Below are 13,590 nucleotides of genomic sequence, written 5' to 3' on the forward strand. Positions count from 1 at the left end.
GTACACGTACTGTAAAATAAAGTGCAACCATAAAATCTGCATGCATATTAATCATAAAAGAATGATCAAAATGCTGTTTTTAATAGTTTTAGATGGAATATAGCATGTCACACCGCAGGACATGTCAACCTCCCAGGAGTATTTTATTTCAGTAAAATAAGTGTAAGTATTTTATTACTGTATTTTATCTACCATAAATTCACATTTGTAAGCAAGTTTACCTTCAACAAAGAGACGGGCTCTGGATCTCCTGTCGTCCACTCCACAGGCATATTCACACTCATCATCGGGCCTGCACTCTTTAATACGCAGTCTGCATGTCTTGCCATCTCTCTCAAATTGATATCTTAAAAGTTAAACATAAAATGCACATTACACATCCTCAACAACAACAAAACTCTTAACCGAAGCACTCAGAATAACAATCCATTTTACCTGGGTCCTTCTTTGATCTCCCTGCCATCTCTGTACCATTTGATTTCAGCCTTTTCTTTTGAAAGTTCACAAGTGAACTCAGCATCCTCAAATTCAGTGATGGTTTGGTCTCCAAGCTGGGTGGTGAAGTCAGTGGGTGCCTCACTGATGATCAGTTCTGCTGTTGACTTATCAGCGCCAGCAACTACAGTGTATTCACCCTCATCTGCAAGGCTGCAGTCCTTAATGGTCAGTGTGTGCTTGTCCTTGTCCACACGATACACAATTCGCTTGCTGAGCTTGATTTCCTGACCAGCCTTCATCCACTGCACTGTTACATTTGGTCTGTTCACCTTGCATGAGAAGCTGATGGCCTTTTTCTCCTGCGTGTCAACATCCTCAAGGGGAACAATGATTCGAAGATCTTCCTCTGTGGAAAGAAAGGTGTATGATAAGATTCAAAACTCTTGCAAGAAGTTTGTTGTATACATAAAGCATATTAGTCAAAAACATTTCACTGCATATCATACCTTGCACAGTGATGTTGGCAGAGCTCCTCGCATGTTCTCCACGCTGGTTAGTCAGTGTAATTGTATAGTTAGCCTCATCTGATTTTTGCATGTCTTTGATCCTCAGAGAGAACACATTGTCTTTCTGGACCATGATAAACTTGCTACTTTCAAACATGGTCTCATCGTTCTTCAGCCATTTGGCCTTGGCCTCCTCAGTGTTCACCTCACAATTGAGGACAGTCTCTTGTCCTTCATTTGCCTTTGTGTCCTTGAGAGGAGTAATAATCCTAAGCTTTTCTGTTACAAAACAAAGCAACAGACAGTGTTATTGTTAGCAAAACCTAAAATGAAAAGTCCTACTTTTTTAACTTGAAAAAAATGAAACTAAACTAAAATACACTTTCATGTTTCAAAAACTAACCAAAAACAAAAGAAAAATGACCTCAAATTAATTTAAGATTTAGATACACAGTATAACATTTGAAACTTTTTAAATCATTTAACACTTTAACTGTGGCAATTCTAAAATACTAAAACTAAACTAACACTATCAGTCAACTAAATTGAAAGGACAAAATAATATGAAAAACAATACAGTACTGTGCAAAAGTCTTAGGCACATAAGATGTTTCACAAAAGCATTTGTCTTAAGATGGTTATTTATATCTTCAGCTTTAGTATGTCAATAGGAAATATAAATGTTAGACTCCCAAACATTACTTTTGCAAATAGAAAAGATTAGAACAGAAGAACAGGGAGCCCTGCAACAGATGTTATGGCCCCCACAAAGCCCCCCACTGAACATCGGTCAGTCTGGGATTACATAAAAAGACAGAAGCAACTGAGACAGCCTAAACAGATAGAAGAACTGTGGTGAATTCTCCAAGAAGCCTGGAACATCCTATCTGCCAACAACCAAGAAAAACTGTGTCCAGGTGTACCTAAGAATACTGGTGCCGTTTTAAAGGCAAAGGTGGTCACACCGAATATTTATTTATCTTTTTTATGTTTACTGGACTTTGTATGACATTAAGTGATAAATGAAAACTATTTATTTCATTATTTTCGAAGACATCCTCACTATGCAACATTTTTGTCTAAAGTGCCTAAAACTTTTGGACAGTACTGTCTATATATATATATATATATATATATATATATATATATATATATATAAACCCAGGCAACAGATAAGAATAATCATATTCCTCTTGTAATTTCTTAAAAATTATAGAAATTGCACCTAAAAAAATCAAGAAGTGCACTGTAACATACGTACCAATCACAGTCAGGTCAGCTGAGGCTCTTGTGGTTCCTATGAGGGCAACAAAGCCTCCCTCATCCTTGAGTTCACAGTTCTTGACAATGAGAACACGCCTCTTGCCATCAGAAATAATGTCATATTTGTTGTCTGACTGAAGTTCCTTGTCACCCTTGAGCCATTTCACCTCATAGCTGTCTTTGGAGACAGAGCACACAAATTCTGCCTTTTCACCTTCAACCACCTCCTGGTTTTGAGGCCTGGCAATGAACTCAGCAGCAAGTTCTGCAGACAAAATAGAGTTACAGTAATACATACATGAACACTTGAGCATAAATTGCACATTGATTTAATAATATTTTCACATAAAAACATTTGCATATTTCCTGCCAACCATACTACTTTATCATGTGTATATATGTGTGTGTGTGTGTGTGTGTGTATATATATATATATATATATATATATATATATATATATATATATATATATATATATATATATATATATATATTTCAGTATACTATTTATTTACCTATTTGTATTGCCTAAACATAGGGTTGACACACAAAGTCATTGTACAATGTAATCTGTTACCTTGTGCACATGACAATAATGACCTGATTCAACTCAACTAAATCTCCAACATTGAGTTATGTTTCTAATAAGCACGCTTAAATGGAACATGTGTGCACAGCACTCAGCAGAAAGCTCAGTAGACTTCTGCAGAACACCTGTCATTCACAAAGTTCTACACATCCCCTGCACCTCGCTAATTTATTTGATTTGATTATGCATACGGCTGTCTATGAAATTGTTGTTCTATCAGCACAGTATAAAACTTTTAAACATTTAAATTCATTCTGCAGATTTTCTCCAAAAATCAGCATAGAAAAATGTAAAAACAATCCACAGATTTTGCCTGGGCCTGCTAATAAGGTACACAATTCATTTTCAGGGAAGAGACAAAGTCTTACCATTAATCCTTAGGTTCCCTGTGGTTTGTGAGCTAGGCAGTTTGCAATGGTACTCTCCAGCATCATCCATACGTAGGTCCTGAATGATGAGGATTCTCTTTTTGCCATCTGCAATGTGTTCATATCTACCAACTTCAGGCAACTCTTTGTCACCCTTGTACCATGTGACCTCAGCACTGGGCTTGGAGACCTCACAAATCAGTTTAACACTGTCGGTTTCAGTGACTTCAACATTAGCCAAGTTCTTTGTAAATCTAGCCTCCTCCTCTGTAGTAAGAGAAATCATGTAAATCACTTTAATCTTGACAGCCAAGACAATTTTTGAGTAAAAATGAACAGGAAAACTTACCAACGACAGTCAGCATGCCAGAGGTTTTGGAGGTCCTGGCATCACATTCATATTCTGCTTCATCATCAAAGACAGATTTGCTTATTATAAGAATACGTTTTACTCCTTCGGAAATTATCTCATATTTTTTGCCTTTTCTGATTTCATTGCCATCTCTGAACCAGCGAACCTATTCAGAAGGGATGATGGAATGTGCAGATGAATTTTCATTTGAATTACACAATTATATAGCAATACCTCTAACTGATGAGTCATACTGATAAAATAAGTTCAAAGCCTAACTGGAAAACATATTAAAGGGATAGTTCAACCAAATTTTTTTAAAATAATGTCATCTTTTATTCACTCTCATTTTGTGCCAAATCCGTTTGTCTTTCTATCATCTGCAGAACACATCTTCTTTTGTGTTCCACATAAGAAATAAAAAAATAAAACACACCAACCTTTGCACTTTCACGAGACACTTCGCATTCAAATCGGGCAGATTCCTTCTCTTTGACCTCAACATCATGGAGTGGCTTTGTGAACTCAACATGTGGAGCTGAAAATCAAAGAGTAATCATTCATTACAAATACTTTTTAAATTCTTAGCTTGATCTTGCCTTTTCAATCTGCTGACTTACGTTCAACATTAAGGAAGGCTGAAGTCTTGAACTGTTTAGCGTCACAGGTATACGTCCTTGAGTCATCAAGTGTGCAGTCGTGGATAATAAGTTTTCTTTTACAGCCATCAGCAACCATTTCGTACTTCTTAGTTTTGCGTATTTCTTGTCCATCTCTAAACCATCTGACCTCTGCTTTTTCTTTGGAGACTTCACACTCTAGTACAGCAGTGGCTTCCTCTTCTACAGTCTGGTCCTCCAGAGGTTTGGTGAATTCAACTGGAGGCTCTGAAGCAAATGAATTTATTTTATATATCATTTTATTATTATTAATAATATTATTATTATTTTTGTTGTTGCAAGTTAATATTTCAATTGCTAATATTCCAACACAGTTTTCAAGACTACTGTAATCATGTCTTCTGTTTTATGGTATATGAAAGTTACAAATGTGTTTTAAGCTAACCCAATAAATAAGTAAAAGATTAAGAATACAGTATGAGTGCTGCTTTTAAGCAAAAGGGTTCTGCAGCTTATTGTACACAAATGCACCTACCATTTACAGTGAGTTGCGCCTGTATCAGGAAGTCCTTTGCAGTGAGTTTCACTTCTCCTGCCTCTGTCAGCTTTACATCTCTAAGGGTCAGCGTGTGAGTTCTGCCTTCTGCCCGGGTCACCACCTGTGAAAATCAAACCAGTTGATAAATCAAGCACCATTGCCCTGTCAACTGGATGGGGGAGGCTATTTACTGTGCCTCTGCAATAGACATCAGCAGCTGAGGATGAGGAACTGTTCTCAGTTTCACACCTCTACATTTTCTACTGACCCAACTATGTACCCTGGGTGCCAATTTAGGCATTCTTAAATTTGCTAGTGTAAATTCAAAAAGCTAAACTAAAGCTAAATAATTTAAAAGCATTGTGTACAATTGTTATACAACTACCTTTGTCAAGATTATAAAAAACTAAAAATAAATAAATCATTTAATAGTCCTTCAATTTAACACTTGGTTCAAGTGTTTTGTGACTAAATCTTTTAAATTATCTTAAGTATGAATCTATTCTAATTATCTTTTTACTCTTTTAATTTTTCAGCTTTGGGTGGAGCAGCATTGTAATGTTGTTTAACATGACAACTTAATTGTCACGTTAAACAACATTAAAATGCTGCTCCACCCAAATTATTTTGTGAGCCTTTTTAAACATAATATTAAGCTCCTTCCTGGATACTTTGCAGTTGCCAGAGAGTACACATAAAAATGTGAAAATATGAAATCTAAAGATCTACCTGTCTATAGAAAATCTAAATATGTCAAATTAGCTATTAAAATTAAATTTAAACTGGGTTATCTTAAGACTTGTTTGTAATCTCTGTAATTATAATTAAGGTTTCAAACTTAGCAGGAATGCAAACATATTCTGAATCTCAGAAAATGCATGGCCTTGAACCAAAATATTTGCTACACAATACTTAGAAAGATACAAATATTATCTATAAATACATGAAATCTAGGGTCTGAAAAACTATTTAAAACATTGCAAATGATATGATAAACACAATTAAATGCTCTTAACATAAATAAATACATTTGAAAGCTATGTCTGTAAAAAAAAAGGCCTCTTGCCACCTGCCATTGGACATACAGTCAGTCTTGAGGCAGTTATAAATAACCAGAGGAACGCTTGCAGAGCAGAACAGCCCTGTGTGTTATCTCAAACCCAGATCAAATGCTCAACTGGTATTCTGTTCCCCAAGTCCTTATATAAAGAAAGCATTTAACTGACAGATGTAAAGAAGCACTTTGCAGTATGAAGAAAAAACATGAATAATTGTCTAGTGGTTGCTAAATACTCCAAAAATGTTTAAGGTTACAGGTGAAAAACTGTTTACTAAAGAATAATATACTGTATGTACTGTTATCCCACAACTGTAGCAGTCTACCATCTCTGAAAAATGTCTGGCCGACCATATTGAACTGATTAATTTATCAATGATTCAATTAGTGCTATCAAAACAAAGTGACACCATCCTTAATTTTTGTACATTTTTCTAGAACTCACAATCAGCACATGCAGTTATAATTTAGGACTCCATTAACACTTACTCTGTCACTCGGTTCCAGCTTTGTACCCCCTAAGAACCATTCCACAGGTATGCCCTCGTATGACAGTTCGCAGTCAAAGGTTGCAGTCTCTCCCGCTGTAACGGTTACATCCTTGAGAGGCCTTAAGAGGCCTATCACTCGTGCTTTGGATTGAGGAGAAGACATTGTTAGTCACCTCAAAGTTCCAAGAGACACCGTTAATCCCTTAACTGCAAATCCACATTGCGCTTTCCCGCTGAGAAGAGGCCACTGCTCTGGAGCCTGTAAGCCTCCAGGACAAGTGGGATTCAGCAAGAAGCGAACTTGCACTGGGGGCCTACTTCATTTGCATTTTGTGATGCATATGGTCAGAAAAAAAAAAAAAAAACTTGGAAAGGAGGTCTCTTAAACCTCTGCCAATCACTGACAGAGCCTCTCTAGATATGGCATGTAGCTTCCAAAATAACCACAACACCTGATTGGCCACTAGCCCACCCCTGTAAAGACATCAGGCTTGGAAATCTGTTACTGTCAATCAACCCCCTGGAATTTTCCAGGAAAATGGGAATGTTGAGGTACGTGTTACTTAATGTATAAAATGTCCACATCATGGCTGAGGGTTGCATGTTATAACAGTGGCCTGCTTGTTTCTAAAGCAAGAGTATTTATAAATCAAACAAATAAAAACATAGATTGGCTGCCAAAACTATTTGTAACACATTAATCCCCTATTATAAATGCTTTTAACACCCACTTACCACTTCATGACATCTGATAGTATAATTTATGACCTTATCATTCACTGCGATAACCAATTGATTTACAACAACTGACTTTGATTCACATATTCCCAAGTGGCATACAGTATAACCTTCTGTAACTTAACGCTGAAATTGTCTGGTCGTTTTACAAAGATTCACTTTTCCACCTCGTGTTACATATCTGGTTTATCTATTCTAAAGTATGTCTTGTGTAAGAGGAAGTGGTCTACATAACTCTCACCTTTAACTCTGAGCTGAGCGCTAGATTTAGCATTAGCAGCACTGAAGTCCACACCACCAGCCATGTCCATGCGCACATTGTAAAGAATAAGCATGTGCTTGGTGCCTTCCTCCTTAATTTCACAGTCCTATTAAATGAAATAATTTTTTTTATATATTTATTTCAATTTTAACACTGATCCCAATTTACAGAAATTCAGATAAAACTGCAAAATTTACTACAATAATAATCTGTTTAAAACATACATTGAAAAAATCATTATCTTAATGGATACCTGTCTTGTTTTCCAGTGCAAATATCTTCTTTTCAGAATAAATGTGAAAAACAAGTGCCTGACCACAAGTCAAAATACACTCATATTCGACTGATTTTATAAAAAAAAAAAAAACAAGTAAAATAAACAATATTTTATGCAGTTTTGCTTGTCAGGTAAATTTATCTTGTTATGAGATGTTTAGATATTTGTATTGGAAAACAAGATATTTATTAAGTATATGATTGTTTTTGCAATCTACCTCTTTGATAAACACCAAATGACCAAAGAAGTTGCCACGGGTTTTACTAAAATGCTATTGAGAAAACACTCTTTGGATTTTGGAACAATTGAAATTACCGGTGACTGGTGCAGAGCCTCTCCTTTGAGTTTCCAGTGACCATGAACATCCTCCTCAGAGATTTCTGTCTCAAAGCGAGCAGACTCTGTTTCTGTGACCTCCACACTGTACAGTGGACGGACAATCTTAATGTCACGCTCTGCAGAAAACAGGAGAGGGGTAGACACTAGATTATAGTTCAGTGTTTTGGATTTCAGTTTATAGCCTTTTGATACACTACTCACATAAAAGAAGAGATACATACCTTCAATATTAAGCCTAGCTGCTGTTTTGTCAGAGACGCAGTCACACACATATTCGCCAATGTTGGCCTTCTCTGCCTTCTTCACTGTCAGGATACGTTTCTTTCCATCAGCCTTGATGAGGACATTCTTAGAGGGAGTGATCTCCTTGTCATCTTTGAACCATTTTACCTGAGCAGAAGATTTGCTCACTTCGCACATCAGGATAACCTCATCTTTCTCAACAGCAGTGTAGTCCTGCAGCTTAGTGGTGAAGTAAGGCTCTCCCTCTGTTGATTTTGTAAAGGACGTGATGTTAATCACATTAATCAGTACTGCATAGAGTGCAAGAGTGAATACATTTTTTTTAAACACTTACCAAGTACAGTGAGCATTGCCTCAGAGGTTTTCCCGAGGGCCTCAACTTTAATGAGAGACGTGTCATCGATGGACACCTCTTTGAAGGACAGTGTATGGGTCTTGCCATCCTCGGACATGTGCACCACTTTGCTTGGATGCAGGCGCACATCATTCTTGTACCAAGTGACTTGAACCTTCTCATGAGAGAGTTCGATGCTGAACTCTGCTGTCTCACGCTCTTTAACTGTGACATCTTTAATAGGTCTGACAAACTCAAGACGGATGCCTGGGGATATATGCGAGCACAAGATTCAGTTCTGCAGTAACCTTTACTTTGCTTTGCTTTAAACAGCCTTAAACACAATTTATTATACAAATCAATAAATTATTCTCCCTTCTCACCCTGAATAACTAGTTTGCCAGATGTTCTCTTGTCCTCAGCCTCAAACATATACTTAGCCTCGTCTTCATACGCTGCAGACTTGATCACCAGAGTGTATCTTTTTCCTTCTTGTAGTACCTCAAATTTATCATCAGTTGTTATCTCCTGAGATCCTTTAAACCAATGAAAGCTCTTTGGTTGTCTTGAGACCTCACACTCAAACCTGGCCTCGTCTTTCTCATATACATGTACATCAGCCAGAGGTGTTACAAAAGTAACTGGAAGTTCTGCAATGTTCGCAAAAGAAACAATAATGAAAATCTTATTACATCAATAGCCTAGTTTCCATCCACTTTTCGCGCTGTTTTGTTATCGACAAAGTGAAAATGCGTAAAACATTTTTTGCGAAATTTGCCTGTAATATTTGCCTTTACTGTAATATTGGTCCTAATGTTGCGCCTATTGCAATTTGCCATCGGTTCCGACCCAAAAACGAACCGTCACGGCCCTGTTCAAGCTGGAAACCTGCACCAAGTAGTGGGGGAACTTTCAGTCTTAGTATAAGGACCATCCATCCATGTGTACATGCTGTGTGCACAGCTATTAAAGAAAAACTGATGCGGTGTAATATCAGGGTTTACATATGATACATTCCTGATATTCAATAGGCTATTTTGAACAATCATCTAATCTAAAGCATCGCCATCACAACTGCATTATGTCCCGCATATTTGTCCAGCAACTTTTAACGACCAACTGAACTTGATTATCATCTAAAATTAATTTTAGCGTAATAATGCAATTTACATTTTCTGAACAAGCTCAGCAAATGCGATCCGAGGTAAAGAGGATTAGATTTAAAAAATATAAAAGATTTAAAAGGTTCAAAAGCTCGTTTTCTGAAAGTGAACTCCACATTGGACAAATAGTTCTGATAGTTTATAGTCTTGAAGTGTAGAAAATGTCATTCAGCTGACTTTATTCGTCTACAGAACAGGGTACAACTAATTTATGTTTATGTAAAGAAAAGGCATTTATAGGTCTAAAAATATATATATATTTTTTGTTTGGTAATTTATTTTTTTAATCTAATGCGTTTTTCGTTTGGTAATTTATTTAATTTAATATAGGGAATTTTGCCAGTAATCTTTCAAAAGCTAAACAATAAAAGCACACTGAAGCTTTTCTCCTAGTATTGTGTATTTATTTTTAATTTAAAACATCTTTGTGCATCTTTGTGTTTTTTTTTTTTTTTTTGTGGGCTAATTCCATGACTGCTGTCTATTAGTTTGAATGGTGTGAAAAAGTAACTTTAATAAATAAACGGATGGCTACCGCGATTACATTAATCACAAACAGTGATTCACAGTTGTTCCCCGTGCACTTGTCCATGTGCATGATATGAGATATTTGTGTTGGTACTCCTGGAAGTGTCATGTTTGCAGTGATCGGATCTTTATGCCGTTAAGATCAAACCATACAATAAATTGGCTTTCAAGGATCCTATACCTTGTTGTCATGATTAACAAAGGTTAACGATTGGGGTAAATTCTGTCATGTGACGCAAAATTTGCATTAATGCCAATTTCTCGACAAAAAGTGTTTCCAAACCAGTTTTTCACGACATTTGATGTATCAACATAGAGTTTATGTGCTAGGGTCAAAATATTATGTCGACACTTTTTATGTCGACAATTTGCATTTCCATCAGCTTTATTTTGATGCGCTAAAAATTTTCGCAAAAAATCCTTGGATGGAAACTTAGTTAATGAGTCCAAAAACTACTTATCAAATATCCAATAATCTGGAATCAAATAGTGGCTGCATAAACTTTAGTGGTACCTTTCACTTTTAGATTGGCTGAACATTTTGCATTGGCACCCTGGAATGAAACCTCTCCAGACTGGGATACTTTGCAATTAAACAAAGTTAGGATGTGCTTTGCACCATCTTCAATGATTTCAACATCCTGTTGTCACAAAGACAAAAAAAATAAAAAAATAAAAATAAATAAATAAATAAACAATAGGAAATCATAGAGTTCATACAATTGTTGCATTCTACAAGTCATAAGTTCAAATTTTTTCAGTAGTCTTACAGGAGATGGGGACAGAACTTCTCCCTGCAGCTTCCACTGGCCATGGACATCATCCTCTGAGATTTCTACTTCAAACCGAGCTGTCTCACCATCAAAGAGCTCAACGCCATACATAGGACGCACCACTTTGATGTCACGTGCTGCAAGAAAATATCATTAAGAAATTGATGAACACAACAAAATATCGCCAAAGAAAATATCGTAACACTTAAGCCATAAAATCATTGCCATGAAACACGATATGCTACTCGCTAGTTGGTTGCAGGTGGTTGTGGGGGAGGGACATTTGTCTCTTAGAGAGCATTTGATTGGACAAAAATCTGTGTTGTGTGACATTATTAATCAAAATTTTAGTAGACTCACAAGCTAGTGCCGGCCCTGACTTCAAAACTAACAGACATGGGCTAAAAGCCACAAAAACTAACATTTTGATTCCAGGGGGCCATTAAAAGCATTACTTTTAATTAACAGTGTACATCTTTTAAATGAACATACCTTCAATGTTAACAGTGGCCAGTGTTTTGTCTGTTCCACAGTCACAGACATACTGGCCTTTGTCTTTGTTCTCCACTTTCTTAATGTTAAGGATTCTGCGTTTGCCCTCTGCTTTCATGGACACAATCTTGGAGGCTTTAATTTCAGTCTCATTGTGGAACCACTTCACAGGAACATCTTTGCTCAGCTCGCAGTCAAGACTGACTTCATCTTTCTCAACTGCAGTATAATCTTGCAGTTTCACTGTGAAGTAGGCATCTCCCTCTATATTGAAATTAATTAATCAATTTTAAAAAAGCAGGGGGAAATAAACACCAGATAGAGATAAATAACCTGTAATGTTTCGTTTGTGGGAAGAAACAACTTATTCACCTACAAGGTAAAGTTCACATATCAAGAACAGTTATCTCACCTCCACATAAATATAAAATATAATAATATAAAATGTTACCTAGCACCGTCAGGTTTGCTGTTGTTGATAATCCTTTAGCCTCTGCTTTTATTTGGCAAGTATCATCTAGAGTGGCATCCTTGATTTCTAATATATGTTTCTTTCCATCAACATGAAAAAGTACAGTTCTGCTCGGATGCAGTTTTGTTTCGTTTTTGTACCATGTCACTGGTATGTTTTCATGAGAGAGCTCAAGCTCAAACCGAGCCACTTTACCTTCCTTAACAGTTTGATCTGATATCAGTGAGGTGAACTTCAGCCGCATACCTATAATGTGTTAGTCCATTGCAAAACCAATTTAGCTTAGTTATACTGTAGAAGAAATATACCATGAGCCCACACTTGAAGCAAGACTTACCCTCAACTGTCAGTTTGGCTGTCGATGTTTTACCCAACGCCTCAATAGTATAATCTCCCTCGTCATCAAATTCACAATGATTTATGACCAACATGTGTTTCTTTCCATCATCAATAATATCATATTTTTGGTCTGATGTTATAATATCAGATCCTTTCAACCACATCACTTTGGGCACATCTTTCGTGATAGCACACTCAAACTTTGCCTGTTTCTTTTCATGCACAGTAACATCCTTCAATGGGACTGTGAAGTCCATTTCAATTTCTAAGGGTGTGAATAGCAGTTATCAAAACACAGTTGTTTTGCACCCTCTTCAGTTTATATTATTTCTTGTTTGGACATACATTAAAGGCTCATTATCAACATACCTTTGACTGTTAGCATAGCACTTGTGATGGCATTCAAAGCTTGGTAAGATACTTCTCCAGCCTGGTCAAGTTGAACATTTTTTAATGTAAGGAATCTTTTCTTTCCCTCCGCTTTGATATCACATGTCTGGGGAAGAAATATGTATGCATCAAAACCTTGCCTATGTAAAATGTATAATGGTGTAAGTTAAACAGAGGAAGACTCCAGTCACACTTAAGTCAAGAAAAACTGACTTGAGACTCGGTTTGAATTTGACACCAAATTAGAGATTAGTGATCAACACAAGACATTAGGTCTATAAGAAGACATTTTTTGTCCTGCAACAGGGTTTTTAAAACTAACCTGCAGCACATCGAAAAGTGTTAGTAAAAGAATCTGAGACTTCATTTGGACTCATCACCAAAGACTAAGACTTGAGACTTGTCTTAGACTTGGACTCGAGACTTGACTCGGACTATGCGTGAGAGACTTGTGAACACCTCTGATGTAAAACAATGCTTCTTATTCAACTATGCTTGATCTTACCGGTGATCTTGTCAGAACCTGCCCTCTAAGTTTCCATTCTCCAACCACATCATCTTCTGAAATTTCACAGTCAAAGTTAGCCTCCTCTTTCTCAACCACCTCGATACTAGCAAGAGGCTTCAAGATTTCAGCTTCACGCTCTATATTATGGACAGACAAAAGTATTATTTAAGGGAATAAAAAAGCAGTCTTGTGCAATAAGGTAACAAACACAAAGACTGCCTAACACACCTCCAAGAGTGAGTTTTGCTGCATATCTTCGGCCCTCTACTTCTATGGCATACTCTTCAACATCATCAGGTTGAGCATTCTTGATTGTAAGAGAGACCTCTTTTCCATCCTTCTTCACCTCAGTCTTATTCGTAGGTTCAATAGGAATTTCTTCATTTCCCTTAAACCACTTCCAGTTGGGAGTGTCCTTGTAAAGTTCACTCTTGAATGTGGCAGTAGCCTTGGGTTTCACATGCTGGTCCCTCAAAGGTTTTGTCAACCAATCTCTGATGATTTCTGCAA

At 36.7% G+C, this 13,590-nt stretch overlaps 1 protein-coding gene across 1 annotated transcript in view; it reads right to left on the reverse strand.

The window, feature by feature from the left end:
• The window catches only part of ttn.2 (titin, tandem duplicate 2), a 200,547-nt gene that overhangs the window by 97,365 nt on the left and 89,592 nt on the right, over positions 1-13,590 (reverse strand). The window contains exons 99-121 of the mRNA XM_051709102.1: positions 13,309-13,584; positions 13,078-13,217; positions 12,552-12,678; positions 12,181-12,447; positions 11,823-12,089; positions 11,372-11,635; positions 10,877-11,016; positions 10,621-10,747; positions 8,799-9,065; positions 8,416-8,682; positions 8,060-8,326; positions 7,815-7,954; positions 7,202-7,328; positions 6,221-6,363; positions 4,672-4,795; positions 4,137-4,403; positions 3,957-4,054; positions 3,514-3,682; positions 3,165-3,431; positions 2,206-2,472; positions 945-1,223; positions 436-844; positions 222-346 (exon numbers count right to left, since the gene is read on the reverse strand). Coding sequence (XP_051565062.1) covers positions 222-346; positions 436-844; positions 945-1,223; positions 2,206-2,472; positions 3,165-3,431; positions 3,514-3,682; positions 3,957-4,054; positions 4,137-4,403; positions 4,672-4,795; positions 6,221-6,363; positions 7,202-7,328; positions 7,815-7,954; positions 8,060-8,326; positions 8,416-8,682; positions 8,799-9,065; positions 10,621-10,747; positions 10,877-11,016; positions 11,372-11,635; positions 11,823-12,089; positions 12,181-12,447; positions 12,552-12,678; positions 13,078-13,217; positions 13,309-13,584 — 4,824 coding nt within the window. The remainder of the gene's footprint in view (positions 1-221; positions 347-435; positions 845-944; positions 1,224-2,205; positions 2,473-3,164; positions 3,432-3,513; positions 3,683-3,956; positions 4,055-4,136; positions 4,404-4,671; positions 4,796-6,220; positions 6,364-7,201; positions 7,329-7,814; positions 7,955-8,059; positions 8,327-8,415; positions 8,683-8,798; positions 9,066-10,620; positions 10,748-10,876; positions 11,017-11,371; positions 11,636-11,822; positions 12,090-12,180; positions 12,448-12,551; positions 12,679-13,077; positions 13,218-13,308; positions 13,585-13,590) is intronic.

This window comes from Myxocyprinus asiaticus, chromosome 10 (genome assembly GCF_019703515.2).
Source record: "Myxocyprinus asiaticus isolate MX2 ecotype Aquarium Trade chromosome 10, UBuf_Myxa_2, whole genome shotgun sequence".
NCBI lineage: Eukaryota > Metazoa > Chordata > Actinopteri > Cypriniformes > Catostomidae > Myxocyprinus > Myxocyprinus asiaticus.